The sequence below is a fragment of the Sinocyclocheilus grahami genome, unplaced genomic scaffold, assembly GCF_001515645.1.
Source record: "Sinocyclocheilus grahami isolate Dianchi unplaced genomic scaffold, SAMN03320097.WGS_v1.1 scaffold2271.1, whole genome shotgun sequence".
Taxonomy (NCBI): domain Eukaryota; kingdom Metazoa; phylum Chordata; class Actinopteri; order Cypriniformes; family Cyprinidae; genus Sinocyclocheilus; species Sinocyclocheilus grahami.
This window is the reverse complement of record NW_015507450.1, coordinates 14,551-42,482: the sequence shown is the minus strand read 5'-3', so window position 1 is coordinate 42,482 and position 27,932 is coordinate 14,551. Positions and strand designations below refer to the sequence as shown.

Here is a 27,932-nt window from a genome sequence, read left to right as displayed (position 1 = left end):
AACTTCCAGGCAGGTGTGTTGAGGCAAGCTGGAGCTAAACTCTGCTCAAAGTATTAAATTAGGATAAAATTTTATTGTTGTTATTTATCTTAAAATTGTTTAAATACCCAAACTAAATAAACAAACTTTCTAAAGTGCCTAATTGTCAAAATTAGTACAATATCTTTATAGAAAAATCCTAACTCTGAACAGGTTATTGCATTATGACTAATTTTTGTGCTGTTGTCTGCTCTAGCTCCCTCGATATACTATAAATACATGTGAATATCTGTCTGGTAAATTTACAAATGTAACTTTACAATAGATAATAATGATGTCTAAGTTAACAAAAACAAATCTACAGTAGCCTATTTACAGATGAAACTCACCTGCACTTGAAGTTCTGAACAGGTCACTAATTTTGCCACATTTCACTGCTTCTTCTGGCCGCTTCCTCTCCTTCCTCGATTACTCTGTTCAAAACTGTTTGACAGAAGCTCAGAATAGACGTGAGCCAAATCGTATATAGTGCTGTCAGTTAAGACTGTCCGACTCATGATTTATTATCAAATTATTATCGATTTATTAACGAATGTCGAATTCAGAAATGTATATATAAACAGGGCAGTGGGCCAAATCAGCTGTCAGGCCACCGGGAATTCTTCCGGTGCTCCCGATTGCCAGTCTGGGCCTTGGTGTGATTTTATGCTGCCTTGAAAAACAAATGACCTGTATTTTTGCTACAGATAATTTAAATCCCAATTTTTTTGACCAATTTTCCACTTTAACTATTGCAGCTTACATTTTCTTTTAGACATATGATATATTGTGGCCCCTAATCCACGTCATCTGCATGCAAAGATTTTCCTACATTTTGTTCAACCTGAGAGAAAATATCTTTAATTGTTATTTTGAATAATAATGGACTACAAACGCTACCTTGTGGAAGTCCATTCTCCACCGTATATACTCTAGAATATTCTTCACATACTCTCACTTGTATTTTTCTGTTAAATAAAAAGTCCAGAACCACAGTCAACGCAGCCATCTACCAGGAAATTTTAGAGCACTTCATGCTTCCATAAATGCCTACTGTTACTCCTCCTTCTGCCCTTTAAATAGGTGAATCAATGCATTTCTTGCACCCTCTGAGAGTGCCCTCTAATGCCCAGGTGAATAATGCTGCAACGAGAAGGCTATGGGTACCACAGAAACAGGAAAACTGCTAAAACGCATATGCCTATTACACTTAAAAGCATTCTGTTGCAGTCTCCAATTCATGTTGTGTTTAACAACGCCCGTCAGCTGTACCTTATTGTCCATGGTGATGACCCAAACGTTTTGAGACTTAGTAAATGATGATGTAATGGGGCGAACGGGACGTGAGACGTGCGGATCCATCTGCAGGCTTTTATTAGACAGAGACGTGGTCATAAAACAGGCATGGGTCAAACAGTGGCAAACAGGTATATTTCAGGCAAAACAAAAGAGTATCCAAAGGAAGGCGTGAGTCAGTCAATAGTGAACGTAATCCTGAGGCAAATGGGGAATCCACAAGACAAGCTAGAGTCCAGGCGAGGTGCAAACACAGTCCGAAACAGAAAGGCAAAGGGTAATTCCAAAACAGGCTAAATTCCAAGGCAGGCGGAGATCAGACGAGACTAGATAACAGGCAAGGATCAAGACACGGGTAAACAGACTAAGAACTAGGCTAGGCTAGACAAGACACTGGAAACTTGGAATGGAAATGTAGTCCAGGGTGATGTGTGACAGTCTGTGTGGTGTGAGTGTCTATATAACGGGAGGGCGACCTCTGGTGGCAAGCGAACGGAAGTCCATGGACAGGATTCGTGACAGAGACCCCCACAAGGAACGGCTTCCAGACGCTCCTAACATAATACAATCCAGGAGGGCGGTGGAGTGGAAGTGGAACAGGGGGAGGGACGGAGGGCCAGGTCCACGTCGAAGTGCAGAGACCGAGAACTAAGGCAAGAGCAGGGCACAAAGGTGGAACCGACAAAGCAGGAAGCCGGGACGGAGCAGAGAACCAGGGTGGAGCCAGCAAAGCAGGAAGCTAAGGTGGAGCAGGCGGAGCTGAGGACCACAGACCAGAGCAGAAGACCACCAGACCGGAGCAGAAGACCACCAGACCAGAGCAGAAGTCTAGCAGAGCATAGCCGAAGACCACCACAGTGGACCAGAGTGATCAGGAACCCATGGCAGGGACTTGGGCCTAGGGAAAACTGAGAAACGAGATACAGGCAGTGCATTTACAGTCTCAAGGACTGAGGCAGCGGACGCCATCGGCTCTGGAAAAACAGCAGGATTTTATTAGACAGAGACGTGGTCATAAAACAGGCATGGGTCAAACAGTGGCAAACAGGTATATTTCAGGCAAGACAAAAGAGTATCCAAAGGAAGGTGTGAGTCAGTCGACGGTGAACGTAATCCGGAGGGCGAGGCAAACGGGGAATCCACAAGACGAGCTAGAGTCCAGGTGAGGCGCAAACACGGTCCGAAACAGAAAGGCAAAGGGTAATTCCAAAACAGGCTAAATTCCAAGGCAGGCGGAGATCAGACGAGACGAGATAACGGGCAAGGATCAAGACACGGGTAAACAGACTAAGAACTAGGCTAGGCTAGACTAGACACTGGAAACTGGGAATGGCTCTGTAAAGTAGCTATCACTATACAGAGATAGATGCTAAACAATACTCGGCCCTGAACAGTGGTTAGGGCCTCATATTTAAAGTGTGTGTGATTGGTTGCAGGTGAGTGCATAATCAGTGCAATGAAACATGGGAAATGTAGTCCAGGGTGATGTGTGACAGTCTGTGTGGTATGAGTGTTGTTATCTGCTACCAACAAACTGTTCTTTCTTCAATTCTCCTCATACTACGGGTCGGGGTGGAGGCTTGGCCTCCATCTATAAAGACACTTTTCCCTGTCACTCTGTCGCTGGGGGCTCAGCTACAATATTTTAAACTCACGTGCGAAAGGGTTAATGAATACAGCAGTTTTGAACTGCAGTTATTTGCTCTGGAACTTTTTGATCCATTTCTGATAGCAGTGATTTACTGTCCTCCAAAATACAACAAGGACTTTTTAACTGATTTTGCATATTTATTGGGGGAATTCATACCGAAATATGATAAAATTTTCATTCTGGGAGACTTTAATGTTCATGTTTGCTGCACTGATGATCATTTAGCTAAGGATTTCATCAATTTATTACACGCTTTTGATGTAGTTCTACAGTTCAATGTCCCTACCCATCAGCATGGACATACACTTGATTTAGTATTCTCGCATGGTTTTTCTCTCTGTGACCTTGAGGTTTGTGAAAATGTTTTTTCTGATCACAAGACTGTTATGTTTATGGTTCCTTGTGTTTTAAATGTTTCTAAACATACTTCATCTGCTCGCCAGTCCCGGCTTTTTCTCTAGCTTTCTGTGAAGCCACTCTATCCCTGGATGATTCTCAAATAGATTTGAGTGCTGAAGAGCTCCTATCCAGGTTTAATTCTATCTCTGCAAATGTCTTAGACTCAGTGGCACCTTTAAAGACCTTACAACGAAAACTTAGGTCAGAGCCCTGGATAGATGATACCATACGCTCGCTCAGGAAGTGTTGTAGAAGAGCTGAGCGTACATGGAAAAAGACAAACTCCAGGTCTCTTTTGAAATACTAAGTGATTCGTTATTGCAATACCAGAAAGCAGTCAAAGCAGCAAAATCTAGATATTGTTTTTTAGAAATCATTACTAAAAACTGTCACAAGCCAAAAACACTTGTCACTATTATCAATACTACTATAAACCCCTCTGTGTGTTTGTTTTCTGAAATGTCTTCATCTATGGGTGAAGCTTTTCTTAATTTTTTTGTTAATAAGATAAGTAATCTAAGACTGGGGATAACTCCCTCTTGCTTCGATCCCTCTTTGCATCCTGTTTGTAGTGCTGCTTTTAGTCATTTTAAACCCATTCCTGGCACTTCAAGAAATAGTGGATCAGCTTAAGCCTTCGGGCTCTTCTATTGATATAATTCCTCCATATTTTCTTAAACAAGTTTATGATGTAGTTGGTCCACAGCTCTTGATTATGATAAATCGCTGTTTAGAAACCAGTATTGTACCTGACTTATTAAAACATGCAACAGTCCACCCCCTGCTTAAAAAACAGAACTTAGACCCCACAGTGTTAACAAACTTTAGACATATCTCAAATTTGTCATTTATCGCTTTTGGAGAAAATTGTCCTATAGCAATTGCAGGGTTTTCTAGATGACAACATGATTTTTGAAATATTTCAATCCGGTTTTAAAAAACATCACTCTACTGAGAATGCATTGTTGAAAGTTTTAAATTATATTTGAGTAACCTGCTATTCTGGCAACTATGCTGTGCTTGTGCTCCTAGATTTGACCACTGCATTTGATACGGTCGATCACGAAGTTCTTATTGCTTTGTTGGAGCAATGCGCAGGCTTTAAGGGTAGTGCCTTAAATTGGTTTTTCAGTTAATATTGGAGATCATTTTTCTAGTGCTGCTTCTTTATCATGTGGGGTTCCTCAGGGATCCATTTTGTCTCCCATTCTTTTCAATATACATGCTCCCACTTGGTTCTATCTTCAGGAAGTATGGGCTGTCATTCCATTGTTATGCTGATGACACCCAAGTTTATCTGCCCTTAAAACATAATTCAGACGGTTTGGACACTTTCCATGGCTTGCTTGTCAGATGTAAAGTCCTGGTTGTCTCTAAACTTTCAGAATTTTAATGAGCGTAAAACAGACATTATAGTCTTTGGTCCTTCAGATTCAATTCATAATCCCAAAGCAAATCTTGGTGGGCTGTCTTCTTGTGTGAAGAAGACCTGGGTGTTGTCTTTGATGAGCTCTCTAAATTTGATAAGCAGATAAACTTGGTGGTGAAATCATGCTTTTTTCAGTTGTGAATGCTATCAAAAATAAAGTATTTTCTCTCCTTCAAAAATTTTGAAAAAGTAATCCATGCCTTTATATCCTCCAGGCTGGATTACTGTAATTCTCTATATGTTGGGATTAGCCAATCAGCTCTGTCCCAATTACAGTTAATTCAAAATGCAGCAGCCAGATTGCTTACGGGTACTCGAAAACGGGACCACATCATTCCAATTTTACGCTCTCTGCACTGGTTACCAGTGCACCACAGAATTGATTTTAAAATTTTACTATACAATATTGTACATATCTCTGAATGGTATGGCCCCATCTTAACTTTCTGACCTGTTGATTGAACATTTTCCCACCATATCACTTCGGTCTTCCAAACAGTTGGTTATCCCTAGTTCGAAGTATAAGTGTAGAGGTGACCGTGCATTCTCTGTAGTTGCCCCCAGACTCTGGAATGAATTACCTATCACAATCAGACTTGCCCCCGCTGTATCTGCTTTTAAATCTATCTTAAAAACGTATTTGTTTGACAAGGCTTATAATCTGTATTAACACTTTCCTGCCTTACATTTTATTGTTTTTTATTATACTTTGTGTATTTTTAAGTAAATGTGTTTTTGTGTTTTCATTTTTTATTTTGTTGTAAAGCACATTGGACAACCATGGGTTGTAATTAATGGTGCTATATAAATAAATTTGCCATTGCCATATAACGGAAGTCCATGGACAGGATTCGTGACAGATGACAGTTAATTTTTTATTAACTATCCATTTACAAACTTATTAATACATAGAGATGTGAATGTATGTGGTGTAGAGTTTGCTGTTCATTGAGAGTTGCAGTGTTTGAGCAATACATTAATCAATGATCTTCATGGATTTCACATTACTTTGCCAAATTCTATTTAATACGATGAAAAACATTAATACAGACACTTACTGTTTTAATACAGACTTTAATTAAATTAAACATTAATACAGACTTTTTTTTAACAGGCTAAATCTGAGGGGAAACTTTTTGAGAGATTGAATCATTTCCAACTAAACTGGAAAACTGACACACTTGTGTCTACCATCATCCTGAAGTCCTGGCCAAGAGACAGCAAAGGAACATATCTGGAGGATGAAGAAGTTGTTCTCAAACATCTTCTGGGCTGGACTGCAGCTAAGAATATCTTTCAGCTTCATGGTATTATATTGATTCCCTCTGCATAGTGCATTGCAACCCTATGATATATCTCACCAGTCTTAAAGAACGGTATATATAATGTTTAAGTATATGTACATTTTTTACTCTGTAGGTGAAAAACTGATCAGTCAGCTTTCTGAAGAAGCTAAAGAGAAATTTGACATGGCAATCTCATCATTCACAAACATTTTAAATCAACTTGTATCGGGGAAAATAAAAATAAAGCTACTCAACCACATCCTGCAAAACAAGAGTGCTTTCTTTGACCTGCTTAATTTAGGTAAAATACTTAACATATAAGATTTCTCCCTTTTACATACTGTAATTTGAGGAGTCATGGCCTTAATATTTTTTCCAGATTGTTTTTGTGACAATGAACAATACGGGGATATCAATGCCATGAACAGGCTTCTTGACTGTAGACAAAAGGAGGTGAATGCTATTTATCATGAGAAATCACTGGTGGATGCTCTCATTACAATGTGCCGCAATCTACAGAAACATGCGACAGGTATAAGCTCTCTTTTGAACACCCGACAATAAAAGATTGCTTTTACAGAGAGATTTTAATATTACATTTTAATACTACATTTCTATTTTACAGTTGATTTTGAAGGGTTGGAAGACAAACGTCGTAATGACATTGATGAGATGGACCTGGACAAGTTTGTGGACGTTCATGTATTAAATCAGATTCCCTCTGAAGTAAGAGTAGTCAGTTACTTTGAGCTTGAAGATGATGTTCGATATATGGCAGAGGTCCTATACACATACAAAGACAGCTACATCTTTGGAAAGTGTTGGGTCAATGAGGCAACAAAGTTTGCTAAAGACAAAGGAGCAGTTTCTTCAGAGGATGATTTGGTTATCACTCCCAAAAAGCTTCACAGTGACATATTTACACCATGCTACAATGCCTACAAAAACATATACACAGCGCTTAAAGATGGCAGCATCACTTTTGAAAATATTGATGCAACATTCAAAGCCTACAAGAAAAAATATAAAGAACTGGCAGCAGAAGTTGCAATCATATGCAGACTGGATCGCAGTGATGACCAAGGTTGGGTTCAGACAAGAATCCATCAGATTGAGCAGTACCATGAGCTTCATCTGGCAGTAGAGTCAGCTAAGGTGGTCAAGAGGGTCAAACAAACACTCGGCCTACAAGGAGACTTTCAAGTCTTGGAGAAGTTACTTAATACTGTAAGTCATCATAAGTACAGTTTTTTAAAAAGATAAATAAGGAATATGATAAACCCACAAGGCTTACTTTCTTTCAGAGACACAAGGAGCATCTTGACCGTATTGATGATGAGTTGGTGCAGGCAAAAATGGTGCTTGTGGATATTACAGAATCCCGTAGACTGTGCCTTCAGGAGCTCTGCCTCAGAAATAATTTTGTTACGTGGGTAAAAGAGGCTCTTAGAGGTAAATAAATGTGTTTGAACTGGTACTTGAATGCGATTTCATACATTTGTATGCTCTTTTGTAAGCAAATGTTATTCTTCTTCATCACTTCAGACATCAATGAGTTGAAAGTCTTTGTGGATTTGGCTTCCATCTCTGCCGGAGAGAATGATATGGAAGTGGATCGTGTGGCCTATTTTCATGATGCAGTTCTTGGCTACTCCTCAATGCTCTATGATTTGAAGCCAGATGCTGACTTCAAGCTGTTTAAAGAGACAATGAAGAAACTGTGGAAGGCACTTGACAATGACCACAACCTCCCAAAGAAACTGGTGAGAGAATCTGCTTAAACAACCAGAAAAAGAAAGCAGGATTTGTCACATTCTTGTTCATCAACATTTTCTCTGTTTCAGAGTGACTCCGCAAGACACTTAGAATGGTTAAAGACAGTCAAGGACAGTCATGGGTCAGTGGAAACCTCATCTCTGTCTCTGGCATCAGCTATCAACATCAACGGTGTCTACGTTATTAGTGCACAAAATCAAAAGGTTTGTCATTACTTCATTACTTACACTGATGGAGCACAAAGAAAAAAAGAAAAAAAAAAGTTTGTGTTTAGATCTGAAACATTAAAGTGTGACAAACATGCAAAAAAATAAGAAATCAGGAAGGGGGCCAACACTTTTTCACACCACTGTATGTATGCGTACTGTGTAAATGCATTTCTCACATTTGTAAGGGCATTTTTTCCCCAAGCCTATAAAATGTGTTCTCTTTCACATCAAAATCTAAAATGTAATCCATAAATTTAATATAAATAATAAGTATAATTTTTAAAAGTATATTTATAATGCAAAGTTAATAAAGGCTATGTCGATTATAGTGTAGAATACTATAATATATTTTCTGCCTTATTCTGTGAAAAGAAGCCACATCAAATCACAGAAGTAAGTTATTTCACTCAACTGAACACAGCAAACTTGCCCCGTGTAGGCCCCCTACGGGCAGAAAATTGAGCACGCGCGGGCAGCCCACTGTGGGCCCCGATACCGGTGTGAAATGCAGGGCAGGTGTAGGCCTCACACTATGGGGCCCAGGTGGGGTACAGTATCCAAAAACTGTACTCAAATGAAAGTACAAGTACTTATAGAAATATTTATAGAAATAAGTACTCAAGTAAAAGTGATAACCTTAATAGTTACTTGAGTAAGAGTAACATTTATTTAAATGATTATATTATTATCTTAATTCAATTTATATTTTCAACAAACAGAAGAGACAAACATTATAGGAATTTAAAATGAAGCCCCAATATCATTGCATGCCATTTACTTTGTATTATGACGTATACAGCTACATTTGGATTATTAGACAATATCAAAAAGTAAACCTGCAGAGTTTTGCACTTGAATACATCTCAAGAACCACTGGCACAAAGAAGCAAGAGTCAAAACTCTTCATGAGCTCACGTTCCTGACCGTTACTGAACATCTGTACATAAATAACGAATCAAATGCACACGGACAGATCTACTTATAAAAAATATCAGATAATGAATAACAAATTACTGCATGACATGCTGAAATATATGCTATTTTATTAGCAGAATTATTAAATACCAAATTTAAACTTTTGTAATTGTGACAGATATTAAGCATACAAATAGTTTAGCATGTAAATCCATGTATTTAACAGGCTACCACTTTTAATTCTCTGATGTAAAGTAAACCATCTTGACTTTATTTTATGGTAATATAGCATTTGATTCAATTATATAAATAATACATAATACAATACTACACGAGTACAATGTGCATTTTAGTTCTCTCTTCTCTGTCGAATAGTATATTTGATGCAGATAAAACTTTGGAAATAATCCTTGAATATTGCTTTTTTCAGTTTTGCTTGGAAGATATTCTGAAGTTACATGTTATAGAAGAGCATGATGAGGGCCGTGAGACACGCAGTTATTCTTTTGAAGACCTCAGGGACCTTCAGAATAAATTGATGCTAATGTCGGGCAAAGGAGATCAGGGCCAGCGTGAAGTCAAACGATTTGCAGAGGTGACATTACAACTTTTAGCTTTTTTATTCTGCTGTCTTTCACCATGGTTGTTGTAATTATCCCTGAACTTCTTTCCTGTTTCCAGGTCTTTGCCAGTGTACAGAGGTTGGCCTGTGCGTTCATTGATTTGTTTGTTGCTGGAAATCCGTTATTCAGACACTGGAAGGCAAAGGTCAACTGTAATAGTAAAGAAGCATGCATCATTATGGACCTCGATTTAGGAAGTGTTGTTAGTGTAATGATGGAAGGTGATGTCACAGAACAGTTACCAGAAGTCTGCCGGAAAATGGAGAGCTGTGTATGCTTCTGGAAGGCTTTTATGGCCAAGCAGAGATCCAAGCATTATTACTTAAACTATTTCACTTCAGAACAGGTGGTCTACCTGTGCAGTCAGCTCACCCAAAAAAATGTGACTGAAATGAATGATCAAGTTCTTATGATGCTCTCCTTTATCAAACCTAATTGCTCCTTTTCAGATGTGACACAAGCTTGGCACAGGCTTCAGGATGATGTAATTAAGGAACTTAAGCAAAATTATGACTTAGAATTTCAAACATTTGCAGAAGTTCCCAGCATGATAGAATGTGATTTGAGTACTGAGGAGCCATGTCCATCGTTTGACAAGTTGCCAAGTCTGTTGAGAAAAGCTAATGGGTCAGAAAAGCTATGTGTGATTTGGAATGCTTACATGCGAGACATGAACAACTTCCTGCCAGACTGCCTTGATGTCAGAAGCCTTGGATATCTTCTTGAAATACTAGCCAACGGTCCCAGTCAATATGAGAGTGATTCCAAACAGGATGAGAAAACAAGTAATATTCAGAGAGAACTCCCCTATGGAATGGCTACTGGAAGACCAAATCTGATCATCTGCCCTTCTGAAGAAAGTCTAATAGCATGTATTTCAATTTACATGAGCAGCAAAAATGAGCCTCTACCAACCTATGATGAAGTACTCCTCTGTAGTGCTTCCACTCCATATGAAGAAGTGGAGCTTTTCCTCAGGCGTTGTCTCTCTGCTGGCTACAGGGGAAAGAAGATATACACAATGCTCTATGTGGACCAGCTTACCTATGAAGTCAGCTACAAAGTGGAGCAATTTTTTCAGCAGCAAAAAGCACAGTGCAGAGATGATTACAGACTGGTGTTGGTCTGCAGCTCAAATGGAGAACATGCATACCTTCCCTCTGCTTTTAGTCAATTTAGATTGCACTTGGTTCCCCAAGAACCAGTAATCCGTATTCAGCAATACCTTGTTAGGCATTTTACAATCCCAGCTGACATATCCAGTGCTGCTGCTGTGTTCAAAAACAGACAGTTTGTGGGAGTTGTAGTCTCTGAAAGGTCAGGAGTTGGTGAGTATAAATCACTAGTTGACCAAATAAAATAAAAATAAATAAATAAAAACTTTGTGTTTTCTGTGTGTGTATGAATAGAAATATTTTTGCACTGCAGTGTGTCAGATTAGTTACTTTCTGTGGTGTGTTCTAGGGAAGTCACTTCACATTAAACGAATGCATGAGAAATTGAAAAAGATCACTAATAAGCTTTCACAGCTGAAGAGCATCAGGTTAACTGAGACAAGAGTTGATGAAAATGCCATCCTCAAGTTATTGCTCAACAGCCTCAAGAAAAAGGAACTTTCAGTCTATCATTTTGACATCACCACCATGGTAGCTACCTGTATTTACTTTTTTTGATCAATTTGATCTTTTTTTATCAATTTGATGAACAAATAGAAATACATTTTGTTGCTGTTTTTCATTATTGTTTTCTTTACTTACAGGTTAAAACAGGACTTCATGAATTTCTGTTCAGGCTGTTGATTCTTGGATACCTCATGGACTCGGAAGGAAACATGTGGAAAAGCAGTAATAAGCACTTATATGTAATTGAGGTTCTAAGACCGGATGGCAGAACTTCACAGAATGACAGAAAAGCTGTAAGGAAATATATATTATTTAATTAAATCATATTTGATTTTTCTTGTTATCAGAAAAATTTCTAATGAATTTATTTACCTTTTTGTGGTAGGGTGCGGAAGTTTCATCTGCTTTCATGGATGTGTTTCCAATTGTTTACTGCCGTCCACCTAAAGAGGTCCTTGAGCTAGAAATGAGAATCCAGGAAGATCCGTCATTAGTAGAGGGTGATGATCCCCTTATGGATGACCAAGAGTTCCAAAGTGAGGCCTATCAGCGGCCTTATCAGTACCTGCAACGCTTCTACAATGGTATTAATTTGGATGCCTTCAGGTACCAAGGAGTTGAGGGCACTCATGTTGAATGCCTGCAGATATTGTTTGTGTACTGTGGCATTGCAGACCCATCTTGGGCAGAGTTGCGGAATTTTGCTTGGTTCCTAAACTTACAACTTAGGGATTGTGAAAACTCAGTTTTCTGTGATGTTTCACATATAGGGGACATTTTATTGGGATTTAAAAATGTTGTTGTTGATTTCATGATTCTCATGGCAAAGGATTTTGCCACTCCTTCACTTAGCATCTCTGACCAGAGTCCAGGGAGACTGCAAAATGACCTTTCTTCTGCAAATGAAGAGGATCTTGCTCCCTTTAGGATAAGAAAACGATGGGAGTCAGAACCACATCCATATATTGTCTTCAATGATGACCATGTGTCTATGACATTCATTGGCTTTCATCTTCAGCCAAATGCACAGAAAAAGATTGATGCTATTGATCCATCAACAAACAGAGTGATCAAGCAGAATATCATGACCAGAGAGCTCTACGAGGGCCTTAAACTACAGGGAGTTTCTTTTAATATTGATTTTGACCAGCTCCCAAGACATGAGAAAATTGAGAGACTTTCCAGGGTGTTGGGAATACAGTCTCCTACTGACCCAGAGGAAACATATGAGCTCACCACAGACAACATTTTGAAAATGCTGGCAATTCACATGCGCTTCCGCTGCGGGATTCCCGTAATAATCATGGGTGAGACAGGATGTGGGAAGACCAGGCTAATCAAATTTCTTTGTGAGATGCACAGAGGTGTAGTTGCCTCTGACAACATGAAACTAGTAAAAGTTCATGGAGGGACAAGCTCAGACATGATTTACACCAAAGTGAGAGAAGCAGAGGACATGGCTTCAAGAAACAAGAAGGATCATGGCTTTGACTCTGTGTTGTTTTTTGATGAAGCAAACACAACAGAGGCCATTGGCAGCATTAAGGAAATCCTCTGTGACAACACTGCTAAAGGACAGGATTTGACAGGTGACACTGGCTTGCAAATCATTGCCGCTTGCAACCCATACAGGAAACACACAGATGAAATGATCAAGAGATTGGAGTCAGCTGGTTTGGGATACAGAGTTCATGCTGAGGAAACAGATGAAAAACTTGGATCCATTCCACTTCGCCAGCTTGTGTACAGAGTGCATGCTTTGCCACCTAGCATGATTCCACTAGTTTGGGACTTTGGACAACTCAGTGACCAGACTGAGAAAATGTACATCAAGCAAATTGTCGAAAGAGTAGTTCAAACAAATTCTATTGATTCAAACTACATTACAACCATCACAGATGTTCTGTCAGCCTCACAGATGTATATGCGAACAAGAAAGGATGAATGTAGTTTTGTGAGTCTGAGGGACGTAGAGCGCTGCATGCAAGTTTTTAGCTGGTTCTACATAAACCACTCAATGCTACTCTCAGAGCTTGACCAGTTTGAGAGTGGAAAAATTAATGATCAACATCAGAGGGATACTGTAATAAGAATCCCAATTCTATGGTCATTAATTATGGCTGTTGGTGTGTGTTACCATGCCTGCTTGGAGGATAAGGAGAAATATAGAGAAAATATTTGCAGATACCTTCCAGAATCCTATAGCCAAATGAAAGTGATGCAGGAGATCTCAGTTATCCAGGATCTTTTCCTGAGTGGAGTTCCATTGGGTGAAACTATTGCCCGAAACAATGCCTTGAAGGAAAATGTCTTCATGATGGTTATTTGCATTGAACTGCGAATACCTCTCTTTTTGGTTGGAAAACCTGGAAGCTCTAAGTCTTTGTCAAAAACTCTAGTTGCAGATGGCATGCAAGGACAAGCAGCTCATTCAGATTTGTTTAAAAAGCTAAAGCAAATTCATCTTGTTTCCTTCCAGTGCAGTCCTCATTCTACACCATATGGGATCATCAATACATTCAAGCAATGTGCCCGTTTTCAGGAAGGAAAGAATCTAAAGGAGTATGTCTCAGTGGTAGTGCTAGATGAGATAGGCTTGGCTGAAGATTCCCAGAAAATGACCCTGAAAACTTTACATCCTTTGTTGGAAGAAGGATGCATAGATGACCAGCCAGTACCCCACAAGAAGGTTGGATTCATCGGTATCTCAAACTGGGCTTTGGATCCAGCCAAGATGAATAGAGGGATATTTGTTTCTCGTGGTGATCCTGATGAAAAGGAATTGATTGAAACTGCTGAAGGAATATGTTCTTCAGATCCCATGATCCTTGAGAGGGTGAGAGATTACTTTCAGCCTTTTGCCCAGGCTTACCTGCACATCTGTAACAAACAAGGCAGAGGTTTCTTTGGTTTGCGAGACTATTACAGCTTGATAAAAATGATGTTTGCTTTAGCCAAAGATTCAAATCAGAAGCCTAGTGCAGAGCAGATTGTGAAAGCTGTACTGAGGAACTTCAGTGGGAAGGATAATGTGGATGCTGTCACAGTTTTCACTAGAAGACTAAATATCAAACCCAAGCTTGAGAATATCAGAATCATTGAGCTTGTAAAAGAGAACATCACAGCCATTGGTCAAGATGAGGAGTGCAGATACCTGCTGGTTCTGACCAAAAACTATGCAGCCCTTCGAATTCTACAGCAAACGTTTTTTTCAGATCAGTGCCAACCAGAGATCATCTTTGGTTCAAGCTTTCCAAAAGACCAGGAGTATACTCAGATATGCCGCAATATTAACCGTGTCAAGATTTGTATGGAAACTGGTCAAACCATTGTGCTTCTGAACCTGCAGAACTTGTATGAAAGCTTGTATGATGCTCTCAACCAATATTATGTTTGGCTTGGAGGTCAGAAATATGTGGATTTGGGGCTTGGAACTCACAGAGTCAAATGCAGAGTGCACAGAAATTTCAGGCTCATTGTCATTGAAGAGAAGGATGTTGTGTACAAGCAGTTTCCCATTCCATTGATCAACAGGTTGGAGAAACATTATCTTGACATCAATACCATACTAAAGAGTGAGCAAAAGGACCTTGTTGAGAAGCTTCAGCAGTGGGTTGGATGCTTCATTGATACCAAAGGCAATCATGAATTTGCTCCCCAAGCATGCCGTTACCATCCAGCTGATGCTTTCATTGGCTACCACTCAGACACCTGTGCCTCTGTTGTCCTGCAAGTTACAGAGCAGCTCAAAGGGCAGATTTCAGATTCTTTGAAGAGGATTTTAGATGAGGCTAAATTGATCCTTTTGAATTGTGCTACACCAGATGCAGTGGTTAGGCTAGACTGCACTTCACTCCCCAAAGTAGAAAGTGAGCACTTGTCAAGTGTGTACTTTAAAGACCAGAAGCATAGGTCACTTGCTGACTTCATCCTTTCTCAAATACATCAAGCAGGGCCTAGCCATGCCTTTTTTACAGAGGTAAGCATATTGTATTTTAAATGTTTTGAGTATTTAACATTTGTATTTTTGCAAGTTTAGTGCACAAAGTTGTTTCTTGCTTTCTTTTTTTTAATCCTGTAGGTAACTACATTCTCAAGGCTTCTGACCGCAACAGAAACTGAACAGCTACAGAACATAGTTCAAAACATTGAGCTCCTCTCACTACAGCAGTTTGACACAGAAAACTCATTCCTAAAGAAGATCAGGTATTGTGCTTAAAACATCACATCATATCACAACAGCAAAAGCATATCTATTATTAATTAAATTACATTTTCTGTGTGCAGGAATTATTTGGAAAACACCACTGGAGACAAGATACTTATCATCCAAACCAATTTTGATGAAAGCTCCCAAAGTTTAAATTTCATTGCATCTGCAAAGTGAGTTAAATGTGTTTAGTGGCCCAATTTACTTGTTCACCTGTTTACTTGTTGAATCCAATTAAATCAGCATTATTTGATATATTTCCAGGTATTCTTCTCTCAATGAAATCAACAGATTCAGGAAAGTGTCCAGTGGAAAGATTTTTGTCTATTTCATCACTAAGCTACCCAGAATGGATGGTGGAACTTCCTATGTTGGATTTCATGGTGGTAAGACAACTGATTGTTTGCATTACTGACCAACATTATGTTTGTTTTAGACAAAATCTCAATAAAGACTTCTTTATTAAGGCCTTTGGAAGTCAGTCCACATTGATGACCTGAGAACATCGAAAGACATTGTCTCTGATATAAAAGCCTTGCAGTGTCTGACCATCAGCCAGTTGTTTGAACAGAAAGCTGAGAAAGCAGATGAGCCTGAAGGTGACGATGGTTTATTATCAGAATATGTCTTTAAAGGAGTGATCAGAATTCTCAAGTCATTTTGATTGCTTAAAGCTATGGACGATGAAGACATGCATACAGAAGAAGAGAAGATGAAACTAGAAGACAGTACTGTGGGTCACAACCTCAACAACAGCAAAATATTTTCAGTATGTTTTTGATACTGTTGTCACCCTGTTGAGTTTAGTAAGCTTCAAAATGTAGTTCTGTTTCTTATGCTCTATAGGGCTGGGAGAATGTTTTAGACACCAACGTGCTGGTTCGTAGCTGTGTTCAGAGTGCAGTTGGCATGCTAAGAGATCAGACAGAGGCAGGCACCCGCAGCACCAAGCGAGTAGAGACTCTGCTAATACTCTTGGATGACAATGACACTCTACAAGGTGAGGCTTATCACTCTTTCTGTTAGTCTTTTTGATAGCTTTGATTGGCCAACGTATATGTGGTTACTGAAATGTATATATTTATGTTACCAGCTGAATTTATCAAAGCGTTAAAGAAACAACTTCATTCTCTATTGATGGCTCACGATGAAAACACAATCTCTAGCAAGAGCTGGGTCTCCAAGGAGGCACTTAATATTGATGCATTGCAAGAGGGTGGGACTTTTAGGTAAGTGAATGAGAGTAGGTGTAAAGTGCATAAAGGTCTTGAATTGTATATCTTTGTGAAACTATACCCTATACATAAAAAACTCTACTTTCAGTAGTTGTTCATTTCTGTATTTTAGACATGCCCTTTGGAGACGAGTTCAAGCAGAAGTAACTCCATTTTTGGCACAACTTGTTTCAATTATTGACCGTGACTGCAATCTAGACCTCTTGCTGGATAGAAACTCTGATGAATCCTTGAGGAAATTGTGGCTGGACATTTTTGGAGATGTCAAGTTACTGAATGTTCCTTGTACCAGACTGGACAACAAGTGTGTAATTATTTGATTTCAAGATACATTGTGTAAGCCTTTGGGACCAAAACACACTAATGCTCCTAACTACACAAGCTTGATTTTATTTTATTCCACAGTGTGTCAGACAGCAGTTCACAATGCAAGGCAAATCTGCATTGCAGAGCTAGATCGCTTTTTCTTTCAGGTCAACTGCTTTCATTTCAGAGCAGTAGTTAAAAACAGAATTCTTCTGAGCAAGTTAGAGTTAAATTGTCTGATCACATGGGAAGCAAGAAAACCTGTTAAGTATACAAAACATGACTGTACACTGATAGTGGGTACACGTGCATTGTAAATTTCTTGGCTTTAAAGCAATGTTGTTGTAACTAAATAAAGAAACATTTGGTCTTTAACAGCTCAGTGAAGACAATCTTGGTTCAGAACTACATTGCAGTTGACAGCAATGTGGGTTGCACCATGCCTTTCAGCTGGAGAATTAAAGATTATCTAGAGGAACTCTGGGTACATGCTTTTCAGCAAGAAGGTATATTTACTTAACTGCTATTCTTGCTGTTTGTTGTTGCTGTCTGAGCAATCACACTTAAATCAGTGTGGTTTGTTCTCTTGTGACTTGTGACAGTTATTCCAGTTTTTTTGTTTTGTTTAACAGTTCTAGGGAAAACATAAACAATAAATGTCCATGCATTTCTTTCAACAGGACACTCTCTAGAGCAATTTGAAAAGTTTTTTTGGAATATCCCCTTGGGCGGGTACATCTCCGAAGCAACCGAAGAGATGCAGATGGAGTTTTTCCACAGGTATCTCCAGGATTTCATCTCCATGACCATGAAGGTAACATCAGTGGTGAATCTTCAGGTGAGAGTCAGACTTTTTCAGAGATACATTTCTATACATCATTTGCACATCCAAGCACATATAGTGTTCATGTGGTGATATGTTTGTATATCTGTTTTTACTTTTCAGCTCTTATGTGGAGCCCTTACTTGTGGTGTAAATGAGCTCAGAGGTAGTCAAGAAGTGCATGAGAAAGAAGTCATTTCTCTGCCGTGTGTTCATGCTGCCTACCATCACTTCAAGAACCGAATACAGAACCTCTACAGGATGATCAGTATAGAGCCTCAGATTGCTCAGATGCTTCTAGATAACACATGTGCCAGAGAGGGAACAGAACTGGTAAGTGCTTGCAACTTTTTTTTGTTTGCATAATATGTATTACAGCGATTGGATGTGCATTTTTTACTTTGGTTACTTTTCTCTGACAGTCTTTCTGTTTCACAGGTGTTAGATGTGTATGCTGCAGTGGCCTGTATTGAATGCCTGGAGCCCCAGTCTCTAGATGAAGATGTTCAGAGTCTGGCCTGGCTTAGACGTGTTAAAAAGCTACAGGTGCCAGTTGAGCTGGTTTGCTGTGAGGAGAGCCTACGGCACTATGGAGAGAGAAGCGAACAGATTGTCACCCACATCCAGTGAGTTATGAGCTCTAAAAGATATTGTCCTATGGGAAAAGTTATTCGTACATGTTGTATTTTTTTGTATGTTGTGTTGCATTTCTATATGTTAACACCTACAGCTCTGGGAAAGAAGCCATTGTTCAGTCTGTTTGTGTTGGAATATCTGGCTCTATACTTCTTTAGATACTGTAGATCAGTGGTTATCAACCTTTTGGAATCCAAATCCCCCCATTGTCTGCAACAATTTTCATTTTAATAGGTTAATTGTCTATCCTAATCACAGCCTATAAATACACTTAAAAGCCCTTTTTCCCTGGTAGAAAATCACTGCTTTAGATTGTATTGGATTGATATGATTATTTACAGTTTAGTTAATAAAGAAGCAGGTCATCTAAATAGATGTTCTTTAATTTAGACATGGTTGGCGTCGCATTTACTCTCTGGCCTTGTTTGTGGAGCACATCCTGCTGGGTGTCGAGGATGTGCATTTAAACCTTGGGCCACTGGTTCTCAAACACACTCGATGCCTAACACAAGTGAGTCAGCTTTCAGTCCTTACTTGAAAATAGTTTCTTAAACAATTTTATTTCTGCTTATCAATACTCATCTCTTTGCTAAAGGTCCTACAGCAGGACTCAGACCTCAAAAAGAAGCAGCCGTTTGAGGCAGTGATCACCGTACTCAAAGCTTGCAAAGATGAAGCATCTCAGAGCATTTTTAGGTATGATTTGTTATTAGTTGTACTTTCTGAGGGTTTAGTAAGAGGGAACTATTGAATATTGGTGATTTGTCCCCAGGTTTGGCAATCAGCTTTGTCCAGTGTGCAGGGGAGACCTGCAGGACCCTTTGAGTCTGCCCTGTGAGCACATCTACTGCCTGACCTGTATCAAACAGTGGCTGGTGCCCGGTCAGATGCTCTGTCCTCTGTGTTACCATGAAGTGCCTGATAACTTTGAGCTCAAGGCCTCTGAGACAATACGGTAAATCGACTAATTGTTTGGGCTAAATAGTTGTGCTGTATCTCTCTATTTGCCTGTCTAAGTCTCTATCAATCTAAAAGTTAATGTGCTTTTTTTATATGCTTTAGGGGTCTCTTCAGTCAAAATGCATTGTTCAGAATGCGATGCAATGCTTTCTTCATTGATTTGGTGTCCACCATGTGCTTCAAGGACAGCACTCCTCCCAGTGAGGACATCATCCACCATCTGTTGTCCCTCCTGATGGTAGAGGCCCACTCGCTCCCTCAGATTGAAGGTATGTCTGTCTATAAAATATATGTGTGGAGGTCTAGATTTGGATTAGAATGAATAAATGACCAGAACGTTGTTTCTCGTCCTCTCAGGGCAAGACCGCAGGTTCTTGACTAAGGCTCTTTCTCCCTTTGATGACTCTGTGGATAAAAATCCAGTGGTGCGTTCAGTGGTGCTGAAACTCCTGCTCAAGTACAGGTGAGCTCAGGGCTTCTAACAGCTCACACAGTCTTCTTGCACAGTTATGGGTATTATAGTTTTTGTTTTATCCTCTCTCAGCTTTGACGATGTGAAGCACTATCTTCAGCGGCATCTGACAGAAGTTGAGCAAAGCAACATCATTAAGGAGAATGATAAAACCGAGCTTTATTCCTTGTACATAAATTGTTTGGAGGTGTGTATATCGACTCATGTTCACTAGCCTTGTTTTATAGCTTATTTAAAATGGACTGAAAAAGCTACCTACGAACTTGCGAGATATGTGAGGCAAAGCTTACTGACATGCTTGTGCATGAATTATGAACCTATTTCAAGCAACAGTTAGATGAACATTTTTGTTGACTATATGAACAAAAAATTCTATCCAGTATGTCCAAACATTTGACTGGGATTGTAAGTATCTGTTGTAATTTTTTTGTGCATAATCCTTACCAATTTAATTAATTTATTTGTTAGTTTTTTGAGGTTTATACTTAAAGATGTAAAGATAAAGTAAGTTCTAAAGTAAATGTATGTTATAAACATGTTTAGATGTTTTTACTGGAAAACAACTAAATTAATTAAAAAAAATTATTTTCAATGTTCAATTCCTTAAGAAATGGTATTGAACATATGAACACATATGTGGTACTGTATATATTTAAAGCTAGGTTAAAAGTACAGTAAGTTTCTCCTGTGTCTGCAGGACTCGATGTACGATCGGACACAATGGCACTCAGTGGTGGCGCAGCAGACCTGTTTGCAGGAGGAAACACACTTTCTGCTGCATTTCCTTCACTCTGATTCTGTGTCTGCACGTGCTGTATCTATAGGGCACCTGCAGCAGGTGGCCAGAGTTCGACTGTGTCTGGATATGGCTGCTGACCTGCTAGATAACAGAGTGACTAGTGCAGGTAAATGCTTTAGTGTTAATTTTTATTAGCTAGGTGCCTGACATGATTTAAGACCATGATTTCAAAGGTAGCGCTCTGATACATCACTGAAGTTATATAAAAATATAAAGTTATGAAACGTTGACCTCCGCAAATTTATTTGCTCTAGAACAAATCATAGAATAATGAAACCAAAGACTGCCCATTAGATTTGCCCAAAATGAATTATATCTCAAGTAGACTTGTGCCGGTATTCGGTAATGCGATATAATCACGGTAATGATTATGCACGATATTGTTATCGTGGGCACTTCTAAATACCGTGAATAATTATATATTACAAATTATTCAGAATTTTGAATGCATTTTAAGAATACTTTTCCCATCAACTGGTCAAAATGCACAACAGCGCTGTATGCTGCGTGAAAGACGCGTGCGCACTCTGATGTAAACAAGCGCGGACGAGAAGCGCACGGTGGAGCGCATGAGAGACGCTCTGGAGGAAAGCGCACTTTCACTCTCTGACAGCTGATGAAGCTAAACTGCAGAAATAATAATCATAATAATAATTCATTTAAATGCAGCCAATACCCCGGAAACCCTGTAAACAAAGCAGCTGCTCTACTTTCTGTTTCTGAATCGTGTTTCTGAATGATTTAAACAGCCATTCAGATTTGTGTATTTGCTATGATGTTCATCACAGAGCCAAATACTTAAATATTTAGACTTAATAGGCTATTTATTTTCAATCTTTTTTTACATTTTAATCTGCACTACAACATGCCCTAGATATTGTTTGAAAGTGTTTTGATTCTTTATTGTTCGGTCACACTTTACATTAGGGCTTCATTAGTTAACATTAGTTAATTCATTAGTTAACATAAACTGCCAATGAAAAAATTCTTCTAAACATTCATTAATCTTACGTAATTACAATATTTAATAACACGTTGTTAAAATCGAGAGTTGCAACAGTGTTATTTAATGAGCTAACATGAACTAAGACTTGTATTTTTAAAACAAAGATGAATAACTTCTGTAGCAAATGTAGCTGTTGCTCATAGTGAATGTTAATGCATTAACTAAGGTTAACTAATGAGGTCTTATTGTAAAGTGATACCTATTGGTCTTTATAGTTCTTTTGCACTTTAATCTGTGTAAAACTTTTAACTTTATACAATTTTCTGTATTGCTTTATTGCATTTAAATGTTCAGTTATTTTTGTTATAAGAAAAAAGTTATTAAACCTGTTATACTGTATTATGACAGCACTTTTTTTAAAACTAAATTTCAATATCGTAATAATAACGTATACAGTGATAAAAGCATTAGCAATTAATCGCAACATGAAAATTTGATACCGTCATATCCCTAATCTCAAGTTTAACCACTATAGAGATTTCAGAGCAAGCGGCAAATTCCACCAATTAACTACAACCCCACTCTTCAATAACTCTGGGGAACAAACCAAAATCTTCAATAATGCCACGGAATCACCACTTTCTCAAAAATGTCTTTATTTTACAAAATTGAAGTTGGAAAGTTCTGTAAAAAGATATCAGAATTCATACACTCAATAAAAAAATCTTGAAAAGATAAAAAGATGATATACTAATTCACACCACAATACACTTACTACCTTCTACATCAGCCTTGATAAGTAGCTATATAGGAAAGTAACAAAGTACTAAAAGAAAACCCACAAGAAATCTCACTAGGACACTCCAAAAGCAAATAATCATTACAAGTGCAAGGTGAACCCACACAATAAATCTCACCACAATACACACCACACAGAATACTTGAGCTCCTTTTTACCCAATTTAAATTAACTATAGCTCTATTTTCTATACAAGACTGGAGTAAAATAGTAAACAGCACAAGAAAGACGATACTACTACTAAATAACACAAACATTTCTACTTGTTAAAACTCACTTCATCAGAGGTTAAGAAAACATGCACAGTTCAAACTATTTGAACCACAGTCTTCAAGGCAGCTCTCCTCATATGTAGTGTGTAAATCGCAGTCCTTAATCTCGTAGTCCGTGTGGAGGTTCCTCCAAACAATGGCCGATTCGTTTGCTCTCGACTCTGGTTCTGATCTGGCAGCTCGCCACTACCCGCTACAATGACAACGCAATCAATTTCTCGCCCACACACTCGTGAATCCAACAAGAGATAGGGAAAGGACACTTAAATGGCCGGGGGAGCGAATAATACGCCCCTCCCTGTAGACAACAATTGCGTCCTCGATTTCCTCGTGCTAGGATTCGACAGCAGCATCCACCGGCTCACTCACTCTCCGCTACAACGACAACGAAATCAATTCCCTGCTAACACACTTGTGAATCAAAAAGAGAGAAGGAAAAAACACTTAACTGGCCGGGGGAATGAATAACTCACCCCGCCCTGTAGAACACAATGGCGTCCTTGATTTCCTAGTACTCCGATTCAACAGCGGCGTTCCCCCCGTAGACCACAATGGTGTCCTTGATTGCCTAATACTCCGATCCAACAGCGGCGTTCTCCCCATAGACCACAATGGCGTCCTTGATTTCCTAGTACTCCAATCCAACAGCGGCATTCTCCCCGTAGACCACAATTGTGTCCTTGATTGCCTAGTACTCCGATCCAACAGCGGCATTCTCTACGTGAAACACTCGTCTCTCTCCCACACTTCTGCGGCCCGCCTTCCTTTTTGTCCAAATCTCCCGCCGACTCTAAGCATTCATTCCCCCTCTTCTCACTTGCCGCTTGTTTGTCCTGTTGTAAGGCTCTCCTGCATTCCACCCACGCTGCACACTTATCTCCAGAGAAAGACGACCCGACCCCACCCCAATTTCCAAGGGCCAATAGATATTCCTTTCTTATCATTCTACATTCCCCTTTTCAATCTCCTAATCATTTCTACAAAATTAGTCACCCCATGACAGCCTCCCACACTAAATGGTTAGTAGTCCCTGCTACCAGTTACTCCCATTCCTCATACCTACTTGGCATTTGCTTTCTGGTCAGCCTTTGGAACCGCCTTACCTCAAGGCTGGGGCCAGCCACCTCCTGCCAAACAGGAATTAGAGGTCCCTGAATACAACCCCATCCCATCATCTCAGGGGTGGAAATCTCAGATGGATTATCATGTTCTTGTACCACCTCTGAAAACGGTAGGCACAATGCTCTGGCACGGATCTTCCTTCTGGTCTTATCACGTACACAGGCTGATCTTGATATGGTAGGTTCACCACCACATATGGTCGGGGGTTCTACTGATCCTTCAGCTTGCCCTTTCCTTGTCTCCGTTGATCCCTCACCATTACTCGTTCTCCTGGGAGCAAGGGGCAGTCACGCGCAGTCCGATCATACAGTAGTTTGTTGTTCTCTGCAGCTTTTTGTAAATTCCAGCAGACCTTCATATAAGCTTGGGTTAGGGATTTATGATGTTCATACACCCACTCTTGGACACTACCCACCCTATTCTGATTAAAAGTCCCCAATGCTAAGTCTATAGACAGACGGACATGTCGACCAAACATTAAATAAGTAGGGGCATATCCAGTCGAACTGTGAACAGACTTATTATATGCATGGGTCAGTAAACAAATTCGACTCGCCTACTGGTCCTGTCCTTCAACACCTAATGTACCCAACAAATTCAGTAGGGTCTGGTTAAAACGTTCACAAGTCCCATTCCCTTGAGGATGATATGCAGTAGTATGTGTTTTCCGGCACCCATAGATCTCATAGATTTCTTGTCCTAACTCAAACCCTGGCGCTTGATCTGAATGAAATCTCTCAGGGCAACCAAAAGGCTAAATTACACAGTTCCATAGTACTCGGGCAGTTATTACTGCTGTCTGGTCTGGAGTGACTACAGCCCACGCGAATTTTGTAAAAAGATCAGTCATAACAAAAATGTTCTGATACTGGTCCATGGGTCGACTCAATGACAAAAACTCTAGTGCCACAATTTGCAAAGGGGCCTGGGGGACAAAGACAGTCAATGGAGCTTTAGCGTCTGGTTTGGCCTTTCGAAGAACACAATGTTGGCAGCCTGCAAGGTAGCCTGCACCGAGGTTTCTATCCGGGGCCAAAATAAATATCTCTGCAATAATGAAAGCGTTTTCTTGACTGCTTGATGGCCCATCCGACTGTGGTAGGCCTCTAACAAACTCTGAAGCTGAGTCTGAGGGACGACTATCTGTTGGGCCATCTCCTGAGTCGCTGAGTCCTGTCTGAAATGGCAGAGCACACCTTCCTTCAAACACAGATGATTCCAATGACCCCAGAGTTTCTGCACGTCTTCAGACTGGGCCAGTCGTTCCTCTCTCAAGATCAAGCTTTCTGCCTCCACATAGCTTAAAACTCTCCTCAAAACTGCATCTTGTCCTTGTAAATTCCGCCAATGTCATGGATCCCCCCCCCCCCTTAAAGGGCGTATCACAGGGGTGTCTACCTGGGGCTTCCACCATTGCCACAATGTGCTGCCTACAGCAACCTGGGGGACTGGCTTATGGAAAGTATGTGAGACCAGCAGCTTTGACAAGGCATCAGTGTTAATATGAGCCCTCCCGAACCAGATCTTGTAATCATAATTCGCCAATTGGGCCACCCAACTCTGCTCTAACGCCCCCAATTTAGCAGCATGAAGATGAACTAAGGGATTCTTGTCAGTTATCACTATCACTTTAGCACCCCACAAATAATCTTTAAATTTTTCAGTGATGGCCCACATCATTGCTAAAAGTTCTAATTTAAACGAGCTATAGTTTGTGTCGCTTCGTACCGCTGGGTAAAGGCTTCTACTCTCGTAAGCTATCACATGTTCTGCCCCCCTGTGCTGTTGTGCTAATACTGCTCCAAATCCTTGATTAGTAGCATCCGTGTACACCAAAAGGGCAATGAAAAATCTGCATTAGCTAAAATAGGTGCTTGCACAAGCTCTTTTTTCAACTGATGGAAAGCAGTCTCACACTCCGAGGTCCATTCAATACTCTGCAAATTTTGACGCTTACTTCGTCCTCTACCTACCAACAAACCATTCAAAGGCTTAGCAATCTGAGAAAAGCATCTGATAAACCGTCTATAATTACATTTACATTTAGTCATTTAGCAGGCACTTTTATCCAAGGCGACTTACAAATGAGGACAATGGAAGCAATCAAAATCAACAAAAGAGCAATGATATAACAAGACTCAGTTAGCTTAATGCAGTACACGTAGCAAGGTTTTTTAAATCATATAATAAATAAAAATAAAACAAAAAAATAAAAAGATAGACTAGGAAAAGAATAGAGCAAGCTAGTGTTAGAGACCTTTTTTGGCTTTTGTTAATTGTATAATAAATAAAAAAGAAAACAAATAAATAGAATACAAAAAGATTAGAAAAGCTAGTGTTAGTTTCTTTTTTTTTTTAAAGAAAACAAGCTGTTAGTAAATAAATAGAGTGCAAGTCTAAAAGGGCCATTTTTGGTTTTTAAGAATAGAATTAGAATAGCGAGTGCTAGAGTTAGAGGGTCAAATAAAGATGGAAGAGATATGCTTTTAGCTGATTCTTGAAGATGGCTAAGGACTCAGCTGCTCAGATTGAGTTGGGCAGGTCATTCCACCAGGAGGGAACATTTCATTTAAAAGTCTGTGAATGTGATTTGTCTTTGGGATGGCACAATAAAGCGACGTTCACTTGCAGAACGCAAGCTTCTAGAGGGCACATAAGTCTGAAGTAATGAATTTAGGTAAAGGGGTGCAGAGCCAGTGGTGGTTTTGTAGGCAAACATTAATGCTTTGAATTTTATGCACGCAGCTATTGGTAGCCAGTGCAAATTGATAAACAGAGGTGTGACGTGCATTCTTTTTAGCTCTATAATACCATGCAAACCCTAAAAAAGATTGTACCTGTTTAACAGTCTCAGGGGTGGGCCATTCTCTTACCACTGCTAACTTATCTGGATCAGGGGCCACTCCCTCTCCACTGACAAAATGTCCCAGAGACTTCACCTGTCTGCAGAATAATGGGCACTTCTCAGGTCACAATTTAAGCACATACTGCTCCAAAGCTTGAAATACTGCACCTAGATCTTCCAAGTGGGTCCTAAAATCCTAAGAGAACACAATAACATAATCCAAGTACACCAAAGTGGACTCTGTCAGGGGGTCATTTAAACACCACTGCATTAGCCTTTGGAAAGTAACCGGCCCATTGCAGAGCCCAAATGGCATACGCTCCCATTCAAATAGCCCAAAAGGTGTAGTAAATGCAGTCTTCTCTCTATCTTTTTTATCTACTTGCACTTGCCAATAACCACTAGTGAGATCTAGAGTGGAACACCACTCTGCCCGAGTCAAGCTGGTTAAGGAATCTTCTATTCTTGGTAGGAGAAATGTGTCCTTCATAGTCACACTGTTTAATTTGTGATAATCTACACAAAATCGCCAAGCCCCACTCTTCTTCTGGACTAACACAGTGGGTGTGGCCCAAGGGCTACAACTCTCTCTAATAATCACCCTTCCAACATACCTTGTAATAACATGTTATTAATAACACCTGCTGCCATTTACACAAAAAATACTCAAGTTGTTCTCTCTGACAGTCATCTAACCCTTCCCCCCCAGCGGTGCTACCTTTACAGTACTCTGGAAGCCCTCCCTGTGATTCATATGTACTCTGTTCAACATGTACTACCCTCACTTCTACTACCCCACCCATCCACCTCTACCAAGATAAGATCTCGCTGCCCTCTAACCTGCTGTGAGTCTATACTAAGCACTTCCGCTACTCGTGCTACATTGCTTTGTTGTTTTTGGGCTTCTGCAGCTTTAATTCAATGACAATCTGCAAGCACATACCCCCGTCTTGCCTTCGGAGCTTAACTTGTGTTGACACTGTCCTTTGATGGCTCTGACACACTTCTTCCCAGCAGACCGAGATCACATTCATGCCCAATAAGGCTTGGTTTGTCCCTCACAATAACGATACTTTGTGCTGGCACTGATGCTCCCTCGACTTCAAAGTCTGCAAGCATATATCCCACATATGGAATATGTTATCCATTTGCAGCCCTTAGAGTTAGCTAGGGGACATCTCTTACTTACCCAACCGTTGAGTTTTATCTCTACCAAGGGGCACGTTCCTGCAATTTTGCTAGGGCCTTGCAGAGAAGGTCCGGCTACTTGGCCCACAGTAGCT

The 27,932-nt window shown here is 39.8% G+C and overlaps 1 protein-coding gene across 1 annotated transcript in view; it reads left to right on the top strand.

Moving 5' to 3' along the window:
• Positions 1 to 27,932, top strand: part of LOC107574568 (E3 ubiquitin-protein ligase rnf213-alpha-like) — a gene marked incomplete at its 3' end in the record, with an annotated part of 49,961 nt that overhangs the window by 7,811 nt on the left and 14,218 nt on the right. The window contains exons 6-36 of the mRNA XM_016261017.1: positions 5,908 to 6,100; positions 6,213 to 6,380; positions 6,459 to 6,611; positions 6,705 to 7,320; positions 7,386 to 7,531; positions 7,625 to 7,842; positions 7,924 to 8,058; positions 9,410 to 9,574; positions 9,661 to 10,930; positions 11,067 to 11,248; positions 11,362 to 11,517; positions 11,610 to 15,203; positions 15,306 to 15,430; positions 15,512 to 15,607; positions 15,699 to 15,820; positions 15,902 to 16,033; positions 16,109 to 16,167; positions 16,281 to 16,434; positions 16,528 to 16,663; positions 16,782 to 16,973; positions 17,354 to 17,481; positions 17,656 to 17,813; positions 17,922 to 18,131; positions 18,237 to 18,424; positions 18,825 to 18,945; positions 19,030 to 19,130; positions 19,207 to 19,389; positions 19,497 to 19,663; positions 19,752 to 19,857; positions 19,939 to 20,053; positions 20,564 to 20,771. Coding sequence (XP_016116503.1) covers positions 5,908 to 6,100; positions 6,213 to 6,380; positions 6,459 to 6,611; positions 6,705 to 7,320; positions 7,386 to 7,531; positions 7,625 to 7,842; positions 7,924 to 8,058; positions 9,410 to 9,574; positions 9,661 to 10,930; positions 11,067 to 11,248; positions 11,362 to 11,517; positions 11,610 to 15,203; positions 15,306 to 15,430; positions 15,512 to 15,607; positions 15,699 to 15,820; positions 15,902 to 16,033; positions 16,109 to 16,167; positions 16,281 to 16,434; positions 16,528 to 16,663; positions 16,782 to 16,973; positions 17,354 to 17,481; positions 17,656 to 17,813; positions 17,922 to 18,131; positions 18,237 to 18,424; positions 18,825 to 18,945; positions 19,030 to 19,130; positions 19,207 to 19,389; positions 19,497 to 19,663; positions 19,752 to 19,857; positions 19,939 to 20,053; positions 20,564 to 20,771 — 9,697 coding nt within the window. The remainder of the gene's footprint in view (positions 1 to 5,907; positions 6,101 to 6,212; positions 6,381 to 6,458; positions 6,612 to 6,704; positions 7,321 to 7,385; positions 7,532 to 7,624; positions 7,843 to 7,923; positions 8,059 to 9,409; positions 9,575 to 9,660; positions 10,931 to 11,066; positions 11,249 to 11,361; positions 11,518 to 11,609; positions 15,204 to 15,305; positions 15,431 to 15,511; positions 15,608 to 15,698; positions 15,821 to 15,901; positions 16,034 to 16,108; positions 16,168 to 16,280; positions 16,435 to 16,527; positions 16,664 to 16,781; positions 16,974 to 17,353; positions 17,482 to 17,655; positions 17,814 to 17,921; positions 18,132 to 18,236; positions 18,425 to 18,824; positions 18,946 to 19,029; positions 19,131 to 19,206; positions 19,390 to 19,496; positions 19,664 to 19,751; positions 19,858 to 19,938; positions 20,054 to 20,563; positions 20,772 to 27,932) is intronic.